Source organism: Nyctereutes procyonoides, unplaced genomic scaffold (assembly GCF_905146905.1).
Source record: "Nyctereutes procyonoides isolate TBG_1078 unplaced genomic scaffold, NYPRO_anot_genome, whole genome shotgun sequence".
Taxonomy (NCBI): Eukaryota; Metazoa; Chordata; class Mammalia; order Carnivora; family Canidae; genus Nyctereutes; species Nyctereutes procyonoides.
This window is the reverse complement of record NW_026575128.1, coordinates 2,015,723-2,035,033: the sequence shown is the minus strand read 5'-3', so window position 1 is coordinate 2,035,033 and position 19,311 is coordinate 2,015,723. Positions and strand designations below refer to the sequence as shown.

Here is a 19,311-nt window from a genome sequence, read left to right as displayed (position 1 = left end):
CTGAGGCACTGTTTTTCAGAAGCATGTATTTTTTTAATTAGATGGCGGCCTCTTTAGAATGTCTTTCACTAGCAAAGTCTCCTTTGCCTAATGTCAGTATGGTTAGGACTGGCTTCATTCTGATGAAGATTTTCCTGGTGTTTTCTTTTCCTTCCAACATTTTGGTATCATATTTTAGCAGTGTCTCTTGTAAATAGCATGTAGCTAGATTTAAGAACAATCTAATGTATTCTGAACTGATGAGTTTAAGCTCATTTTTTATAACTGATGTATTTAAATTTATTACAATTATCATATTGCCTAGATTTCTATGTAACGTGATTTTTCCAGGTTCCTTTACAATAAATTGAATTTTCTTTCCTTTCCACCTCTCCATTGGTTCAGATGTTAATCATTTTCTTTATAGTTCTTTCAGTGGATCCCCTTAAGATTGTAACTGTATAGTTGACATAATTAAATCTAAGCTCATCTTTATGTACAGTCCCAAACAATATAAAGACTTTATTTTACCTACTCCTGAGTTAATAGGTGTTTGATAATTTAGTTCCACACTGTCATTATATTTAGTTTATATAGTTACAGGCAATGCTTGATTAGGTTTACCCACATGTTAAGCAATCTTTCCTCACCACTACTTCTTCCATTCTTACTTTCTGAGCTCACTCACCTACTTCCTGAAATATATTTTGTTGTTCTTTCTGCATCTATGTTAGCAGTTACTCGTATTAGTTTGTTTGGAAATGTTTTGATTTTACATTCATTTTGAAATAACATAGGTAGATATAAAATTGTAGGTAGACAGTAATTTTTTCTCAGTACTTGGAAAATACTGTTCTAATATCTTTTGGCTTGTACTGCTGTCAGGAGATGCGCTGCCAGCCGACCAGGAATCCTCTGGAAGGTGTTCTGTGTGATTATTTGCTCAGATCTTTTCTTCGGACTTCAGTCATTTTGTGATGTTTTAAAACATACTCATGCTTAATACACACTCTGGAGAACTCGGTTAATACCTTCTTGAATATGACTCTTCCCTATCTTTCTTACTAATCTTTCTGAAGTTCATGTTCAGCATATATTGGACCTTCTACTATTCTGTCTTTTCTCTTTAATATTTTCCATCTCTTTATCTCTCTGCACTGCATTCTGGAGAAAATCGTTACACATGTCTTTCAGTTAATTCTTCACAGAAGTCCTAGTTTCTTATATTCCTACTCATTAATTTGTTCTTTTAATCATTAAGTTCATTTCTAGATATTCAATTTGCTTATTTTCAAATATTTTTGGAAATAGGGCTTTGTATTTCTCTCAAATTTTTAAATTCCCTCTTTTCATTCTTTATTTTTAAATACTGAATTTATAATCTCTATCTGATATCTCTATTATCTGAAAGTCCTTGGGTTTATAGCCTTACTGCTTGTTGGGCCTACTGATGTCCCATTGTGTTGGATCTGTTTCAAGAGTTTTTGAGGGCTCTGGAATTCTGAAATGAACTCTCATTTTCAGGGGTGCCTCACTTTTGGGACTTCTAGGACATAGGGTTGAAAGCAACCAAACCATGTAGAGAGGCTTTGGGTTTGCTTCTGTAGGCACTCAGAAATATCTCCATACACCTCTGAAGTTCCCAGACAACACAGGCACTATATCTGAACCATGGACCGGCATGGGCGAAGACTGCTTTATTGGAGAAAGTGACTCCATTTTCACCCCTCCCTAGAACCCCGGTGGAGACTTCCCTTGCCAGTGTTAACAGTCCTTCCACTAAGGAGTTACCAGCTGAGGGACCTGATCTGGTGGTCTACATGGTAGTCTCAGGGCTGTTTCCCTGCCTTGCATGGGCCCAAGTGCTCATCTATCCTACTATGGCTGTTAAAAGACTAGATCCTTAGAAAGTAAGACTGGCAATGCCCCTTAAGGCATCTACAGATGTACTACATACATTTAACTCTGGTTCTCCTTCATTCTGGCCTCTGGAGAGTTTTCTACCTTTCTGATAGCTTGACAAAGCATTTAAAAGAGTATTTGTTGGTCCCTCCAACCCCACCCCACCATTTTGATATATTCTGTAGTGAAAGGGTTTTTAATTTGCCCAGTACACTATATATTCTGGTAACCATATAGTGCTCTTAGGGCTTAGACTTTACTAGCAGCACATGAATGCTAATTCAGTCCCCTCTACCTCATTAAATAATTCAGCTGAGAGCAGACTGATTGCTTCATGCCTTGAAAAACAAGCAAGAATGGATACAGGTTTTAATCCCTGTTCCACCCTACTAGCCATGTGATCTTGGGCAAGTTCTTTATTCAGTGCTTTATTTGTTTCCTTAATTATTAAATGAAAATTGTAATTCTTGCTTCAGAAAGTTAACTGTGGATATTAAATGAGATGGTGTATATCAATTCCAAACATACTGTAGACATTCAAAAAATAGTCTCCTTCCTCTTTGTTTAGCATATGGACCTTAGGGAATTCCAAGATCTAGGATAAGAATAGCTCCTTCAGATTTATATTATATTTTATATGTTTTACTGATAAACACATTTTAACTTCTTAACAACCCTGTGGGACAGAATCCCACTTATAGATGATGACAAAAGGGCACTGATTATTATTGGCAGAGCTGGGACCCAAACCCCAGGAATCCTGACTTATAGTGAAATTTCCTCCAGGGATAATTGCTGCTTCCTAAGATACTAAAAAATCCTCCCACTGAACTAGTTTCTGAAAAGGCATCCTCAGGCCATAAATACAAAGTAGACATCAGGGGCTTAGTAAAATGCAAGAATGGAATCATGTGACGTTAAGCAAGTGGTGATAACTGAAGGACACCATACCTTGTGGAAAATCCTGATGGGAGCCATCTCTGCTCCATTTAGTGTCTTCAAAAGGAACATGGGCCAAGAGGAGGCATTCAGCCGAAACCCTGCAGCAAACATAATGGGCAACAGATAAAAAATATGTTTCAAAGGGACTGGTGATATTAAGTTTTCCCTTGGCAATCCAGCTACTCCTGCCACAACCTATGCTGTGATAGTTACAGAATCACAGACTGTTAGGAAAGGACTTAAAGGTTAAATAGAAGAAATGCCTCATTAGACAGCCGAGGAAATGAGGCACGGGAGAGGGAACGTAACTTGCCCAAGGTAATGTTGCAGAGTAAGCAGTGGAACAAAGTCCTCAATAAACTTTTCTGACTCTATGACAAGTATTATAAAATATGTATTATGATGTCTATAAAGCTTTTCTTGAAAAGTCCAAAATAGATGAGATAAGATTAACCAATACTTAGAAATGATCTAGACAGTAAAGTGTGAAAGGGGATAGGATAACATCTTAAGAATAAATCAAATATGTGAACCGATACACCCAATATATCAGTAAATATTTTTGGTTTATTTCAATATAAACTAACTCACTATTTCTCCTTCTCACTTTCTCTTCCTTTCTCTCTCTCTCTCTCTCTCTCTCTCTCTCTCACATGCGCACACACACAGAAAAAACACAGAGTACAAAACACTTTCTGATATTCATTTTTACTTAAACAATTAAGGATCAGACAATAACGAAGATTTTTACTCATTTTCCAAAAGAGTAAAAAGAAGCCCAGAGAGATTAACTGTCCATTGTCTTTCATTGTTATAATAGTTAGGTCTTCCAATTAGAGCTCCGAATGCTTCCTTCTCTTTGGCTCCAACTCTCTATTCTGAGATATTCAAAACTAGTGCTTTTTGAGAGTCTCCCCATTGCCCTCAGCTTTCCCATCCCTGACAGAAGAACAGACAGGCTGCATCAAAGCTGCAGGGCTGGAAATAACAACAACTGTTATTACTGAGGAGCCTACTGTGTGCACAACACTGTGCTGATCACTTTCCATAGACCGCCTACTCAAGACAACCCAAGGAAGTAAATATTATCCTCATTTAATAGACAAGAAGGGAGATATAAAATAAACTTCTTAAGATTTCGAAGTGAGCAAATAAGAAAGACTGTGAAACCCAGTCCCTTAAGTCCACACTATGGACTATGCTAAACTATCAGCATGCAGGTAAAATGAAAAAGGAAGAATCCGCTTTGGGGATTAAGTATTAATTAATGACTATAACTGAGGAGGAGGTCATGAAAAGAGAGAAAAAAAGAAATAAGAGAGTTACTACCCCATTTGATTTAAACTTTACATCTCAAAGCTGGCTAGGCTAAACTGAGCTGCCCACGGTGAGGAGAACTCATTGATATCAACAATGTTGACTGCAATGCCGACGTTCCTATCACTTCATCTAAAAGTGCTATTGTTTACTTCTTTGCTTGCCTAGTCTTTTTTCCCCTCTGGAAAAACCGTATGTGATTTGATGTCTATGGCATGACTCTACCAACCTGGCCATGGAGTAGAAAATCATGCCATTTGAGGGCACCAGATTGCCCCACACAAAGTTGACCCAAGCTGGGTCAACTGTTTTCTGACACCATAGGCATGTCAGATCAGAGTCTTTGGCTTGGCACTGCTAAATGGAAAACATAACTGAGAATAAAGCCAAAGTAGAGCAAGAGGCAGGGAGCCATGAGAGTGTTTAAAATCCTGTGTCCAAACACACTCAGCAGCTGACCTTAACTTCTTCGTTATATAGAGTTAGTAATTCCTCTGTCCTCCTTTTCTCCTCCTCTAACTTGGTGTGAGTTGAGTTCTTGCATTCACAGCCAAAGGAGTCTTGACTACTTTTCCTTTGATCAGGGTAAAAAAAAAAAAAAAAAAAAAAAAAAAAAAATTAAATTTAAATTTCTTCAGAAATTCAGGCCTAATACGTATTGACTCCTTACTACATGTTAAATTCTTCACATGCAATTTCTTTCTGGATATCTGAAATAATACCACAAGGTATGCACTATTATTACCTTTAGTTTGCAGAAGATGAAACGGAAACTCAAGATAAATATCTTGTCCAAAGTAGTAAGTGATGAAGATTGCCAACATATGACAGTCTTACTTTAGACCTCAGGGTTTCTAACTATTCTGTTTTACTACCTCCTAGCGAGAGTAGCAGGGCAACACAGAAATGATATTAAACCAAAGAATTGCTGAGGCACCTTATTTCCCCAACCCCCAAGGTGATGTGGGGCCAAATTAAAATGTATCCATAATCTGTCTCAGGCAGTCACAGATAGCATTTTAATATTGAAAGGGCCCTCAGAGACCATATAGTAAAAAGATTTTATGTTGCAGACTATAAAACTAAAGTCCAGAGAGGCTAAGAAACTTATTTCTGGTCACATAAGTTGCTCTTGTAGAATCAGGCTGGACCCCTAGGACTTTTCATTTGCTCCTCTTTCATTACACTATGCTACCTTCCAAAGAAAACATTTATTATGCACATATGATATGCTAGGCTCTATGTGCTATGCACTTTAAGTGGGTTACACCTCATTTAATCACTACTACAACTCTGTGAATCAGCTATGAGAAGAGTAGCCAGGGAAGTTCAGGAGCCAGGCTGCCTCGATTCAAATCTAGCTCTGTCACTTAACTTACCTGATGTGCAACTTAACGGCAAATTATAAAAACCTCTCTCTGGTTTTAGTTTCTTCAACAATAAAGTGGGATAAAAACAGTAACTAGCTCAATGGGTTGTTCTAAGGATTAAAATAGGTTAAGACAGGGATCCCTGGGTGGCGCAGCAGTTTGGCGCCTGCCTTTGGCCCAGGGCGCGATCCTGGAGACCCGGGATCGAATCCCACATCGGGCTCCCGGTGCATGGAGCCTGCTTCTCTTCCCTCCGCCTGTGTCTCTGCCTCTCTCTCTCTCTGACTATCATAAATAAATAAAAATTTTAAAAAAATTAAATATAAAATAGGTTAAGACATGTAAAAAACTTAAAACCCAGCCTGGTATATAACAAGTGTTAGATAAATGCTAGCCATTATAGATGGAAATACTGAGAGAAATGAAGTAAAATATCTGAGGTTATTATGCTAGTAAATAGCAGAGGCAGGATTTAAGCCCAAGTCCTCTGTCTCTAGAACCTTCATTATCAATCAGCAAGTTAAGGTCTTCAAATATTTCAACCCTCACCCTGCCGTAGCGTTTTCACTGGTAAAAGGCGTTTGGGTCATAAAATTGTGCAAGAGGTTAGAGAAGAATAAAAATAGTAATTTGAGGATCTCCTCAAATTAAGCAGTGGCCTGAGGTGCTTGTGAGGAAAAGAACAGATGGGTCAGAAATCCCAACCTTTGAGAATGGGAGCACCTCGGTGCTCAGCCACCCATTCTCCTCTTCTTGGTCTCCAGTCTCCTCTTGGCAAACAGAACTACCAATTTATATCCTGAGCTTAAATCCCTGCCCTGAGTGTCATGCTCAGATTTCCAACTGCCTTCTTCCGTAAGTCTACTTGCACGCTAAGAGGTCTCAAAACGAGTTAAGTCTCACGCAGAACTCTGGATTTGCTGCCTGCCCCCAACTTGCTCTTTTCTCCTGTCATCTCATCTCACTTAATGGCATCACTTATTTAAATCCAGGTGGCTGAGATCAAAAGGCCTAAAAATCACCTAGGATTCCTTCCTTTCTAGCACCCCTCAAATACAATTAGTCAGCAAGGCTTGATAGCGTGTGCATCTTCAAACCATCTTCTCACCATTCAAGATTTCTCAACAACCAATGACCACCTCTGATCTCACTGTACCTAAAATGCTCAAACAACTTTCTAGCTGGACTCTCTGCCTCTACTTTTGCCTCTCTATGGTATGTTTGTATTTTTTTTAAAAAAACTATCAATCAGATCGTATCACTGCTACGCTTACATCCCATTAAATAAATCTACGGTCTTCAGGTATGTTAACAAGGCTTACATGGTCTGGAACTTGCTTACTTCTCATAATTCATCTCCTGACACTCCTCTGCACCCCATTCCCTGATCTTTCTGTTCCTCAGACACTCCAAGCTATGTCCCTCTGCCTCAAACACCCTCCCTTTTCTCAAATCTTTGTTAGTTCTTGGCTGAAATATCATCTCAGAGAGGCATTCTTAGACCATTTTCCCTAGAATAGCCTTCTAAATCCTGCTCCCTTTTATTTATCCTTAGCCCTCACTGTTGTCTGAATTTCCTTTCTTTTTTCATTGTAATGTGTATGCATTTTCCAACTAGAATATAAACTCCATGAGAGTCTTACTGAACAAAGGAAAAATGTTCATTTAGTAAAAAGGTTATCAAGAATTGATGGATACTTTGTTATTCCATTTAATATTCACTAAACCCCGGTGTGGCAGAGTTTATGAATGATCTAGCAGGTGAGGCAACTGAAGTTCAAGGTTAAAAGTCAAGGAAGAGCAACTTATCAATGGCCACATAACTAAACTTATAAGTGGCTGAGCTAATATGATAAGGCCAGGTCTCTTTAATTCTAAACCCAGGCATGCTACAAGTGTTCTGTGTTTGTTTACCTAGGATTTCTTTTAAAAAATATTTATAAAGAACCAGTTATAAAGAGCTTCTAGATATTCCCAAGACGATGGGACACTGAGTGAGTTAGGATCCAGCTGTTTAAACAAACTTTGACCTGAGGACGCTCTGGACTTCGCCGCAGATCAGCAGGTCTACAATTTAGTCATGGTTCATGCCCTCTGGTGGCGAGTGCCAGAACAGCATTCACACCAGGAACCACTTGGGTATGGGCTCCACTCTCTACCAGGCCATTGTCCCATCTAATAATTCCAAGCTTTGTGAAGTTATTAGACTTTATCCCTGTCAAAATGATGCTCAACTCATTCTCTTCTCCCACAGGAGCTTTACATACATACACGTCTACAAATTCATGTACAGAAACAGGCCACTCACTGTACGGCCCTGAACAACTTACTTCCCTTTCCTTGTTTCTATATTTGTCAGATGACGACACTGAACTAAATTAAGCTATGCTTCCAAACCGAGGTTGAGTGGACTATCTCAATTTTACCCTACACATGAAAGAAAGGAGAAATGAAACTGACAGAGAGGTGCTGAACACACAGGGTGTCTTCCCTGAGGAAGAAGTGAAGATCCAGCCGGACTATCAGGGAAGACTGGATTCCTTTTAGCTCTGATAGGATTCCATCCCTATATTGCTGTTACACTCCCAAATATACTCTCAAACACAAGTTAACTCAGATTAAATTAATTAATTTAATTGGTTGTGACTAATCTTGAGATAGGTATATACATGGGTCTGGCAGGGTCCTTGCTGTAGAGAAGAGGGAGTTTAGTGAATATTTTTTAAATTGTCTTTGTAAAATAAGCATTTAAGACAACATGGTTAAATAAACTTCCAAAGTTTTGGGCTATTTCTACCCCCACAGGTTTTGTAAAGAGTTCAAATTCTCTGATCACAAAAAAAGATGTGTATCTTTTTAAAACCCCTTTTCTATTGACAGGCCCTAGAGGTTACTTAGCAAATGAAAAGACTGGTCAGGGACAGAAATATACAAAGAGTTCCTTTCAAGTCAAGGTACCACATATACCCCAGAGCATGTGACAGCTTACTGACTAGGCCCTTGGTACTGGGATTCTGACACATTTCACTGGGGGCAGGGGGGGAAGCCTCACCAGAAGCCAGCCTCTGTTATAGACCAGGGACTCTCAAATGTGGACACTGGAATCCCCTGGGGGAGCATTAAAGAATACACTGGTTCCACCCAGAATCAGAAATTCTGATTTAACTGATCTGAGGTAATGCCTAGGCACTGAAAGTTTTACGAGCTCTGGGTGATTCTAACTGGCAGCCAAGTTTGAGAACCAGTGATCCAAACAGTCTTGTTTAGAAGAAATAATCACAGTCTTGAGAAGCAGAATAGGTCAGTAAAACAAAGGAGTGTGAGGAACAGGTTGGCAGCATTGAGCTAATAATGTCACCTGAGGGTCATTCTACCTTTCCACCTTTTCCCCTGGAGGACTCCGTAAGGGAGTATGAATCTTCCTTTTGTGAACAGAACACACATACATACACATATAAATCATACAAGATTTTACAAGAGAAGAAAGCTCTTCTAGAGCAATGTTTCCCAAATATAGACCAATTTTGTTAAGAGTCTCGGGAGAGTCATTTTACCATGCAGAATCCCAAGCCCCATTACCTAGAGATTCTGATTCAGCAACTCTGGGGAGAGGTCCAGAGGAGGCCTGGGGAACATGAACACACACACATATATATGTATAATTACATACATAATTTATTTAAACTTTTTATTTTGAAAAATATTAAACCTAGAGAAAAGTAGCAAAAACAGTACATGAACTATGTACCCTTCACCTAGATTCAACAACTAATAACATTTCACCATATTTGTTTTCCATCTATCTACATACTTTGTCCTCTGAACTATGAGAAAGTCAGAGACATAGTGACACTTCACCTCTAAATACACCAGTACATTTGTCCTCAGAACAAGGACATTCTCCTTTAAAACTGTAATATTGTCATACCCAAGAAATTTCATTAAAAATATCCTCAGTTTTCTCCAAAATGTCCTTTATGGCTGTTTAATTTTTTAAAATACAAGAATTGATCAAAAATTACATTTTGCATTTGGCTGTCATGTTCCTTTAGTCTCCTTTAATCTACAGCAGTCCTGTTGGCTTTTGTTTTTCATGAAACTGATATTTTTGAAGACCGTGGGCTAGCTGTTTAACAGAGTATCCCACAACTCAGATTTTTTTCTGATTGTTTCCTTATGTTTACATTCATACTAAACAGTTCTGACAAAAACACACGTGATATTGAATACCTCTCACTTCATTACTTTAAGAAACACATAATGTCAGTTTGTCTAATTATTGATGATACTAAATTTGATCACTTGTTAAGGAGTGACTGACAGATTTCTTCATTATAACTTCTCTTTGTAATTAATAGGTAATCAGTGGTAGAAAAACATTGAGACTATGTGAATATCCTATTCTCTGGTAAGTTTTTCTTAATGCTTTTAGCATTCATTGATTATCCTCACCTGAATCAATTAAAATGGTGGTTGCAAAATGGTAATTTTCTATCATTCTTTCTATATTTATTAGCTGGCATTCTGTAATTAGACCTTTTCCTGAAACTCTAAAATTTTTTGTGTCTACACTAGGGACCCATGGATGTCAATACTACTGTTCTTTTGTTTTCATTATTCTTTCTGATATTCATATTGTTCCAATTTTGGCTGGTCAGAGCTCCTTCAAGCTGGCTCCTGTGTCTTTCTGCCATGTCCTCATTATTGAGACTTCTTTTCTTCCTGGCATAATAGAATGTTCCAAATTCATCTTACATTTTCTCTTCTGCTCAGCCTTGGAATAAGTCATTCCTCCAAGGAGCCATGATTCCATCTAGTGAAGAATGGGATTTAGAAACCACATTGCTACTGAGGTGTCATTACTTCTAGACCTTTTCAATGAACAGAACTTATAAAATTATAATACAACTATATATAAAATTATATACATTTTTTAAGTTTAGGAGTTCATATAGATACCTCCAATTTCAAATTCTATACTACAGGGTTCTTCATCTTCCACATCTCTCATTTGTATCTTATTTACTCATTTGCTCTATCTTCAATGCATGCAAAATCACTTCAGATTATTAAGGGTAACCCACTAACATTAAGAAAACATCAGAATTTATCTGAAGTTTCCATTTTTTCTTTGAAATATGTCCCCTTAAGGGTATACTGTGAAGGTTCTGTTTTCAAGGTACTGGAATTAATTCTTTCTTCAATGTTATTATGATATCCATTTGATACACAGTTCAGTTTGTTTCTGTTTGTAATCAATTTTAGGTTATGATTTGTTCTTGTTTCTGGTTTAATTTTGTTTTTTGAGTAAAATGTTTATATAACACAAAAGTCAAGAGACTATAAAAGAGTATTCTTCGAAAAGTCTCACTCTCATTGCTCTACTTTCGACCCTATTCCCAGACACTCCCAATAGGTGATCTTTTCTTTATTTTCTGACTTAACATTCATATGTTTCTTCTTATAAAAGTATGTATGCAAAATATATAATTTCATGTATAAGATGTACATGTGTGTATATATATGTGTGTATATATATTTCCCTTTCTCAAGAGTGACATCAAGGACATTCACATTGTTGTACAACTATCACCACCATCCATCTCCAGAACTTTTTCATCTTCCCCAAGTGAACTCCGTACCCATTACAGAATAATTTGCCATTCCTCCTACACTACCAGCTCCTGGCAACCAGCATTCTATTTTCTCTATGAATTTGCCTTAATTAGGTATCTTGTATAAGTGGGATCATACAATGTTTGTCCTTTTGTGACTGGCTTATTTCACTTAGCATAATGTCTTCAAAACTCATCTACATTGTAGCATGGGTCAGAATCTCTTTCCTTTTTAAGCTTCTGTAATATTCCATTGTATGCATATGACACATTTTGTTTAACCATTTTTCCACTGATAGACACTTGAGTTGCTTTGATATTTTGGCTATTGTGAATAATGCTTCTAAATATAGGTGCACAAATATCTGCTTGAGTCCCTACTTTTAATTGTTTTGTCTATATACCTAGAAGTGGAAACACTGAATTACATGGTAATTCTGTATTTCATTTTTTGAAGAAATGCCATATTGCTTTCCATAGTGGCTGCACTATTTTATATTCCCATCAATAGTGCACAAAGATTCCGATTTCTCTATATCCTCACCAATACTTATTTTCTATTTATATGATAATAGCCATCTCAATGGGTATGAAATAGAGTATCAGTGTAGTTTTGATTTGTATTTTCCTAATGATTAGTGATGCTGAGGTCTCTTCATGTAGTTATTGATCATTTGTATATCTTTAGAGAAATGTCTATTCAAGTCCTTGTCCTTTGCTCATTTTTAAATCAGGTTGTTTGCTTTTGTTGTTGAGTTGAAGGATGGTCTTTTTGGTTTTGTTTTTTAGTATTCTGGATATTAACCTCTTATCTGATACATGACTTGCAAATATTTTCTCTTATTCTGTGAGTTCCTTTTTCACTTTGTTGATATTGTCCACTGATGAAAAAGATTTTAATTTGATGTAGTCCAATTTAACTTTTTTTTTTCTTTTTGTTGCCTGTGCTTTTGGTGTCATTTCCAAGGAATCACTGCCAATTCCAACATCATGAAGCTTTTCCCCTGTATTTTCTCCTATGAGTTTTATAGTTTGAGCTCCTACATTTAGGACTATCATCCACTTGGAATTAATTTTATATATATGGTCTAGCTTCATTTTTTTGTTATGTATATATCCAGTTGGCTCTGCACCAGTTACTGAAAATCCACTGAACTGTCGTGGTACCGTTGTTGAAAATCAGCTGAGCATAAATGTATGAGTTTAATTCTGGACACTCAAACCTAATCCACTGATCTGTAAGTCTATCTTTATAACAGTCCCACATATCTTGGGCACTGCTGCTTTGTAAGAAGTTGTGAAAACAGGAAATATGAATCCTAGGTAGTATGCTAATTTCTGTTAAAGGTCAGATGACTTTCTTGCTTAGCTATCTTAATGTGGTGAATTTCACGAATGATTTCTCTAAAGTTAAACCTTCTTTCATTCCCAGAAAAAAACCACTACTTTGATTTGATAAATTATTGTTTTTTAAATATGATGAATTCTAATTCCTAATATTTAAGACTTTTATAAAGATAGTCATACAAGGAATTGTACATATACGTGTGTGTGTGTGTGTGTGTGTGTGTGTAATTTAAATTAGGCTTGGGTATCAAAATTCTACCTGCCTCATAAAAAGAATCTGGATGTTTTCCTACTTCTCTATTACCTAGAACGGCACTGTCCAGCAGAGTAGCCACCAGTCACATAGGCTTTTTAACTTTAAATTGCAATTAAACAAAATTAAAAATCCAGGTGCTTTAAAAAAAAAAAAAAAAACAACCAGGTCCTTAGTTGCAGTAGCCTCATTTCAAGTCTCCTTTAATTTTTGGAAAATTTTCTTATAAGTATTAGTTGTTTCATTGTTTAGTTCGTCTTCTTCAGAGGCTCTAATTATACATGCATATATACATTCACATATATGCACTGAATCTTTGTTGACTATGTCCTATATCTAACAGTTCCTTTCTGATACTTTTAAACCTTTCCTAATATTTATTTTTATTCTCTTGGTTGTTTTTATTTCTCTTCTCAATGTCCCTTACTATATTTTCAGTTACACCTACTGTCCATTGGGCATCCTAGAATTGAGTCTGCAATTGAGATTATTTTGTCTTTAATTTTTTTCTTGAGCTTGGACAATTCTATTTTCACATCTTCCCGTATATTGTACATTTCTAGTCTGACTTTTAGAATTTATGATTCATGGTGCTTTTTTCATACCTGTCAATACTTATTTAATTCAAATTGGGTTGTTGTGCAAGAGTTTTCTTCTGGTTAGTCATTGATTTTGGCAGAATTTTCAGTAGTAAAAATGGTTTTATCCTCATCTTTGGTTTTTCATCATATAGAACCTTTTAACAGATGTTGACTGCTGTTTCTCAATAATTTGAAATGTCTTATATTTTCCTGGACCAGCAAAAACAGGAGGTTCTATTCTGGCAGGGATCTCGGGTTATGAATTTTCTGTTGACATAGTGAAATGCAGTTTCTTTAGTAGATGAGCCTGTTGGGATAGGATGAGAAGACTGGTGTGCCTTTTGACTTTATGATTCTCTTCTGTTTCTGTATAATTCTGAATTACAACCCCTGCTTCCTTTTTCTCCTTTAACATAGATCTACCCTTCCCCAAAGACAGTTATCTTCTCAAGAGTGCTCTCCCTAGTCTCTCTCACTTTCAATTTACTCTCTTCCTTTGGATTCCTCAGTAGTCAATGCTCTAATCAAGTAGGTCTTAGCTCTGTTCTCAGTATTTCCCACTCTAAATTGGACTATCTTTTCCTGGAGGTGATTTTGATTGTGTTAGGCCCCCATTGCCCTCCCCTGTTTAAATGCAATTTCTACCCACATAAAACTATTATTCTGGTATGAGTTAGGAACTAGCTCTAATGGTTTCAGACCTTTATATCTGAACAAGTAGACAACATGTAATTGAAATCTGTGGTATTTTTGACTCCCAGTAATATTTAAACATGAATTATGGGTGGGTTGGTTTGGTTTCCTTTTTGATCTGTTTATTTCTAGAGAATTTATCAAAAGATTGTGATTTAAATCATCACCATTATCCTCGGGAGCTTATTAGTTGATCCTTGAATGATGTGGGGGTTAGGGATACTGACCCTCCCTGAAACCCATGCACTAAAAAATCATGTGTAACATCTGACTCCCCTAAAACGTAACAACTAAGCTTTAGTAGTTAAAACCTTAATGATAAAAAAAACTTAATGATAATGTAAAGATGTACTTATCGAAATAAATCTATGTATAAAATGGAACTGTGCAGTTCAAACCTATGTTGTTCAAGGGTCAACTGTATTTTTAATAGCCTATCAAGATGTTTCTAAATAGCAATTCATAGAGCAGATTGAGCATTATACAGTGCTATGCAGGAATGAGAAATATTTCCATACTACTAAGAAGTCATCTTTAAGATATTTCATTAAATAGAAAACAAGGTTAAGACAGTATGTATAGTATGCTGTCATTTGTATTTAAGTGGGAAATATATATGTATATATGTACACACACAGACACACACACAAATATATTTGTATTTTTAATAAATGGAGTATAAACTATAAAATTAAAAGAAAGTGGCTGCCTATGGTAGAAGAAAGGAATAAGGTGAAGGGGATTTCTCTGAACATACTTTGTTTTATGGATTTGACTTTAAGAATGACGTGTATAAAAAATGATGTATTCCACATATATATTTATAAAGGAACATTTCTTAAAAGCAATCTCTAATAATTTTTTAAAAATACAAGCAGGGATCCCTGGGTGACTCAGCGATTTAGCACCTGCCTTCGGCCCAGGGCATGATCCTGGAGTCCCAGGATCGAGTCCTGCGTTGGGCTCCCTGCACAGAGCCTGCTTCTCCCTCTGCCTGTGTCTCTGCCCCTCTGTCTCTCATGAATAAATAAATAAAATATTTAAAATAAATAAATAAATAAAAAATACAGGGGCTCTTGGGTGGCTCAGTTAGTTGAGTTTGACTCCTGATTTTGGCTCAGATTGTGATCTTAGGGTGGTGGGATTGAGCTTCACATTGGGCTCTATGCTCAGCAGGGAGTCTGCTTGAGGATTCTCTCCCTCTGTCCCTTCCCCCACTCACATGCTCTCTCTCTCTCTCTCTCTAAAATAAAGAAATAAATCTTAAAACATGCGATAAATGAACCTAAGTTTATATCAAGTTGGTGGCACTGCCACCCAGAGAGAAACCAATCCAAACAACCTTATAATGTATTATTGACTATACTTCACCTGAGGGTAAGAAAAAAGAAATGCAAGTAACTCAAATACTATCAGTAATGATTATAGTGGTAAGTGTTTGTATTATTATTCTGAGACTCTTGTATGTGTGCTGTAGGATAAAACAAATGGGTTATTTTGTTAATGACATGGAAAACTAGGGTTTTGTTGTGATATAGAGGAGAGACAGACTTAAGACAGTAAAGACAAAGTAAATAAAAACACCATTTGTCCTGAATTTTGGCAGGAAGTATCAATTATGAACTAATGATTTTATCTTTAATACTACTAATAAGGCAGTTCCTATCTATGCCAAAAAGATGTAGAAAGAACGAATTAACCCAGTAGAGGTGAGCACTCTAGCGTTCAGATTATAGTCTCTAAATATCATTTCCCACTAAAAGGAACCCAGGCACTTAAAAGATAACTGACTCCATATTGGGGGTAGATAATATAGAAGATGAGCCTGGAACATTTTGAAATTTTAAAAATCCAAGAGAGCTATCAAGCAATAAAGAGTCAGGAGACCATTTGATGAGGCTCCTATACAGCCAATGATGGGACAAATCAAGAATCAATAAGAATAATTAGTGTAATGTAATAAAACATCAAATATGTATTAATTCTTGGATTTATGATACTAAACAGTAACAAAAAAACTGTCCATAAATATTTTTGGAGGATGGTATTAAGCCAATTCATTATTTTGAAAATTGGTAAATAAAGAAAAGAATCAAGCATTTAAGCTTTCTTCCATGAATGATATCCTCATAATATCCAAATAAATGATGTAAGTTTAATAGACATATTCCATTTAATTTATGTGGATGGAATTATAAGACTAAAATTCCCCATTTTGCAACCATAATGAATTGATTGATCTAAATCCGGGGTCAGCAAATTATAGCCAGAAGGCTGGTAATCTGTTTTTGTAAATACAAGATTTTGTTGGAATAGCCTTGCTCATTTGTTTATGTATTGTCTATAGCTACAATGACAAAGGTGACTAGTTGCCAACAGAGAAATGTATGGCCAATAGGCCTGAAAGTTTTGCTGTCTAACCCTCTAAGAGAATGTGTCAACCCTTGATCTAGACCACAAGTAGTAATGGCTGCTACATTATAAAATGAAAGATAACAAGACCATATATGTTTCTTATTAGAAATAAACACCACCACCACCTATGAAATATTCTTATGAAAAAATTAAACCTGAACCTGATCCATCCTCTAGATCTAGCTGCCAATTTCTAGGAAAGAGAGAACAGAGAAACATGTCAAATGATACCACAGAGATATAATCAGCAAAATCTAATTGTGAGGGATATCAAAGACAAATTATTTAGGTTCTTTAACATGTAAATTGTGAGAAAAAATTAAGAGAGAAGGAGAACTCATGGATTAAAAGAGACTTAAAGGACATAACAACCAACTACAATATGTGGATCTTATTTGGATCCTGATTCAAAGAAACTTAAGAGAGAGAGAGAAAGAAGGAGAGACAGACAGACAGACAACAGGTAAAATTTAAACACTGAGTAAATATTTGTGGTTATTAAGAAATTATCATTAGTTTATTTACATATGATAATGTCATTATGATTACATTTTAAAAATATTATCTATGAGACAGAGTTACTAAATATTTAATGACAGAATGATATGATGTTTGGGCAATTGGGCAGGAGGGGGCAGGGAGTATGTGCAGGTACAAATAAAACAAGATTGATTATGTACTGATAATTATCAAAGATAAAGAATACATGGGCATTCATTGCGCTACTCTACTTTTATGTTTGGAATTTTATATTACAAATACATTTTTTTTAATGGGGGATAATATTCAGTAACTACTTGTGGTCTCCTGCAAACGAGTTGTCTCCTAATGCTCAATTTACTACAACCTTCTGAGGGGAACATAGCCCATAGCTCATCACCCATCTCTCTCTCTCTCTCTTCTCTGTTGAGACTCACTCCAACAGTGATTGATAGTTATTGATAAGATGGGCTAAATCACTTCGGTATACTGAAGAGAAAAAAAGGTAAAATCTAGTGGGGTTATTAGTTTAAGTAAAATAATACAAATTAATTGAAAGTGAGAATATGACAAGGACCAAGTGAGAATTTAGGGGAAAGAAGGAACCCCAATAACAGTCATCATTTTACTGGGAAATTTTCTCTCACCTCTTGTAATCACTGTAGGATTTGGCAAAAGCTCTGTAGTTTTCTGAGGCAGGTTAAATGGTAAGACCTCCTTCCATTCTGTCTCTGAGGGTAAATAGGAACTGACAAGGATGGAAGGTGTGGTTTCTAGTTGGAAAAAGGAGACCTTAAGCAAAGTTTGGATATCATAAGCTAATGTAGGGAAGAATATGTCCAGATTTTACAACTCATTTCATTTTGGGTGGGCCTTTTCTTTTGGCCATATGAGAAAGAAGGAATAGGTGGGGGATCCTAAGCTTTCCCATAATAGGATGTACAATTTTGGAAGATAACTAATTGGCTAAGGAGAGCTTGGGTCTAGTTACTCACCCAGAGGGGGCTGCAGCATACCCCCATTCTTCTCACAGTTCCCAATAGGCTGGATTTCAGCTGAGTCAACCAGCCGCCAGAAGTCATTCTTGTTGTCGCTACCATCAAGGCGAAGGCGGAGGCGGGCACCTGTCAGTCCAACTACTGTGGCAATACACGTGGATGTGGTGTTCCTGGGGTCCTGTGCTTCCAATTTCATGCTGATCTTGAACTCGTTGCTTGGAGGTGTGTAGGACTGAGAAAAACAAGCCATGGGGATTAGGAAGACTAAGAGTAAATGGCATTTTCAGTAAGGATGTTACGAGATGGAACCTGACAATTTATGTTTTGGACTGAAATTGGTTAGAGCTGGCCTGAGTCAACTGCCTTGAACTATTCCCTAATCCTTAGGAAGGGTTTCATGTAAAAGAAAGACTAGAAGGTAAGATGAAGGGTAAAAAAATTACTTTCCAAAGAAGCATCAAATACTGACTCTCACTAGTAAGAAAAGCACAGCAGTGTCTCAAATGGTCCTGATTTAAATGCTTTCTCATCCTATCTTCTCCAGCATCTGAACTCTCCAGGTAGTCATAAAATTTTCTTCTCAGAAATCATCCTATTAAAATCTCATATCCTTAGTGTCTCTTAATGGAGCATTTCAGTGTATTGGTTTGTATACTCACCACACAGATTATTGGGGGTTAATATTTTTCTTCTTTTGACACTAACTTATAAATCAATTCATATTTTAAAACAATTTTAATTATAATTGACATACCATAAACTATACACTTTGTTAAATCTGGACATATGTATACACCCATGACACCATATACATCACATACACCCTTGAAGCCATCACCACAATCAAGATAATGAAAATGGACACACTCCCAAGGTTTCTCATGTCCCTTTATAATCCCTGTCTAGCCCTACCCAGACTCCTGTCACTTTCTATCACTGTAGATTGACTGGTTTGCATTTTATAGTCTTAAGAGGAATCATAGAGAATATATTCTTTCTGTGCGTGTCTAGCTTCTTTCACTCAACATAATTATTCTGATATTCATATTGCTGAATATATCAACAATTCATTTTATGTTTTAAAAGACTATTTTTTAGAGCAGTTTTAGGTTCAGAAGAAAACTGACAGAAAGGTGAAGAGATCTCCCATACACACCCTGGCCCTACACATGCATAGTCTCCCCTGTTATCATCCCCCGCCACAGCAGTACATTTGTTACAATGATAATTACCCAAAGTCCCTAGTTTATGTTAGGGTTCTCTCTTGGTGTTGTACATTCTGTAGGTTTGGTCAAATGTATAATGACATTTATTTGTGATTATAGGATCATACAAAATAGTTTAATGCCTAAAAAATCCTCTGTGCTCTGCCTATTTATCCCTCACCCACTCAACCACTGGCAAACACTGATCTTTTTA

At 36.5% G+C, this 19,311-nt stretch overlaps 1 protein-coding gene across 8 annotated transcripts in view; it reads right to left on the bottom strand.

The window, feature by feature from the left end:
• The window catches only part of SCMH1 (Scm polycomb group protein homolog 1), a 182,620-nt gene that overhangs the window by 83,601 nt on the left and 79,708 nt on the right, over positions 1-19,311 (bottom strand). For 6 of the 8 annotated variants that reach the window (XM_055341782.1, XM_055341783.1, XM_055341781.1 and 3 more), the window contains 2 exons: positions 17,890-18,124; positions 2,833-2,921 (listed from right to left, as the gene is read on the bottom strand). In XM_055341782.1, the coding sequence (XP_055197757.1) occupies positions 2,833-2,921; positions 17,890-18,124 (324 nt within the window). Of the gene's footprint in view, positions 1-2,832; positions 2,922-4,599; positions 4,619-9,089; positions 9,136-17,889; positions 18,125-19,311 lie in introns of those variants that run through there. The other 2 variants (XM_055341786.1, XM_055341788.1) reach the window with 2 other exon arrangements.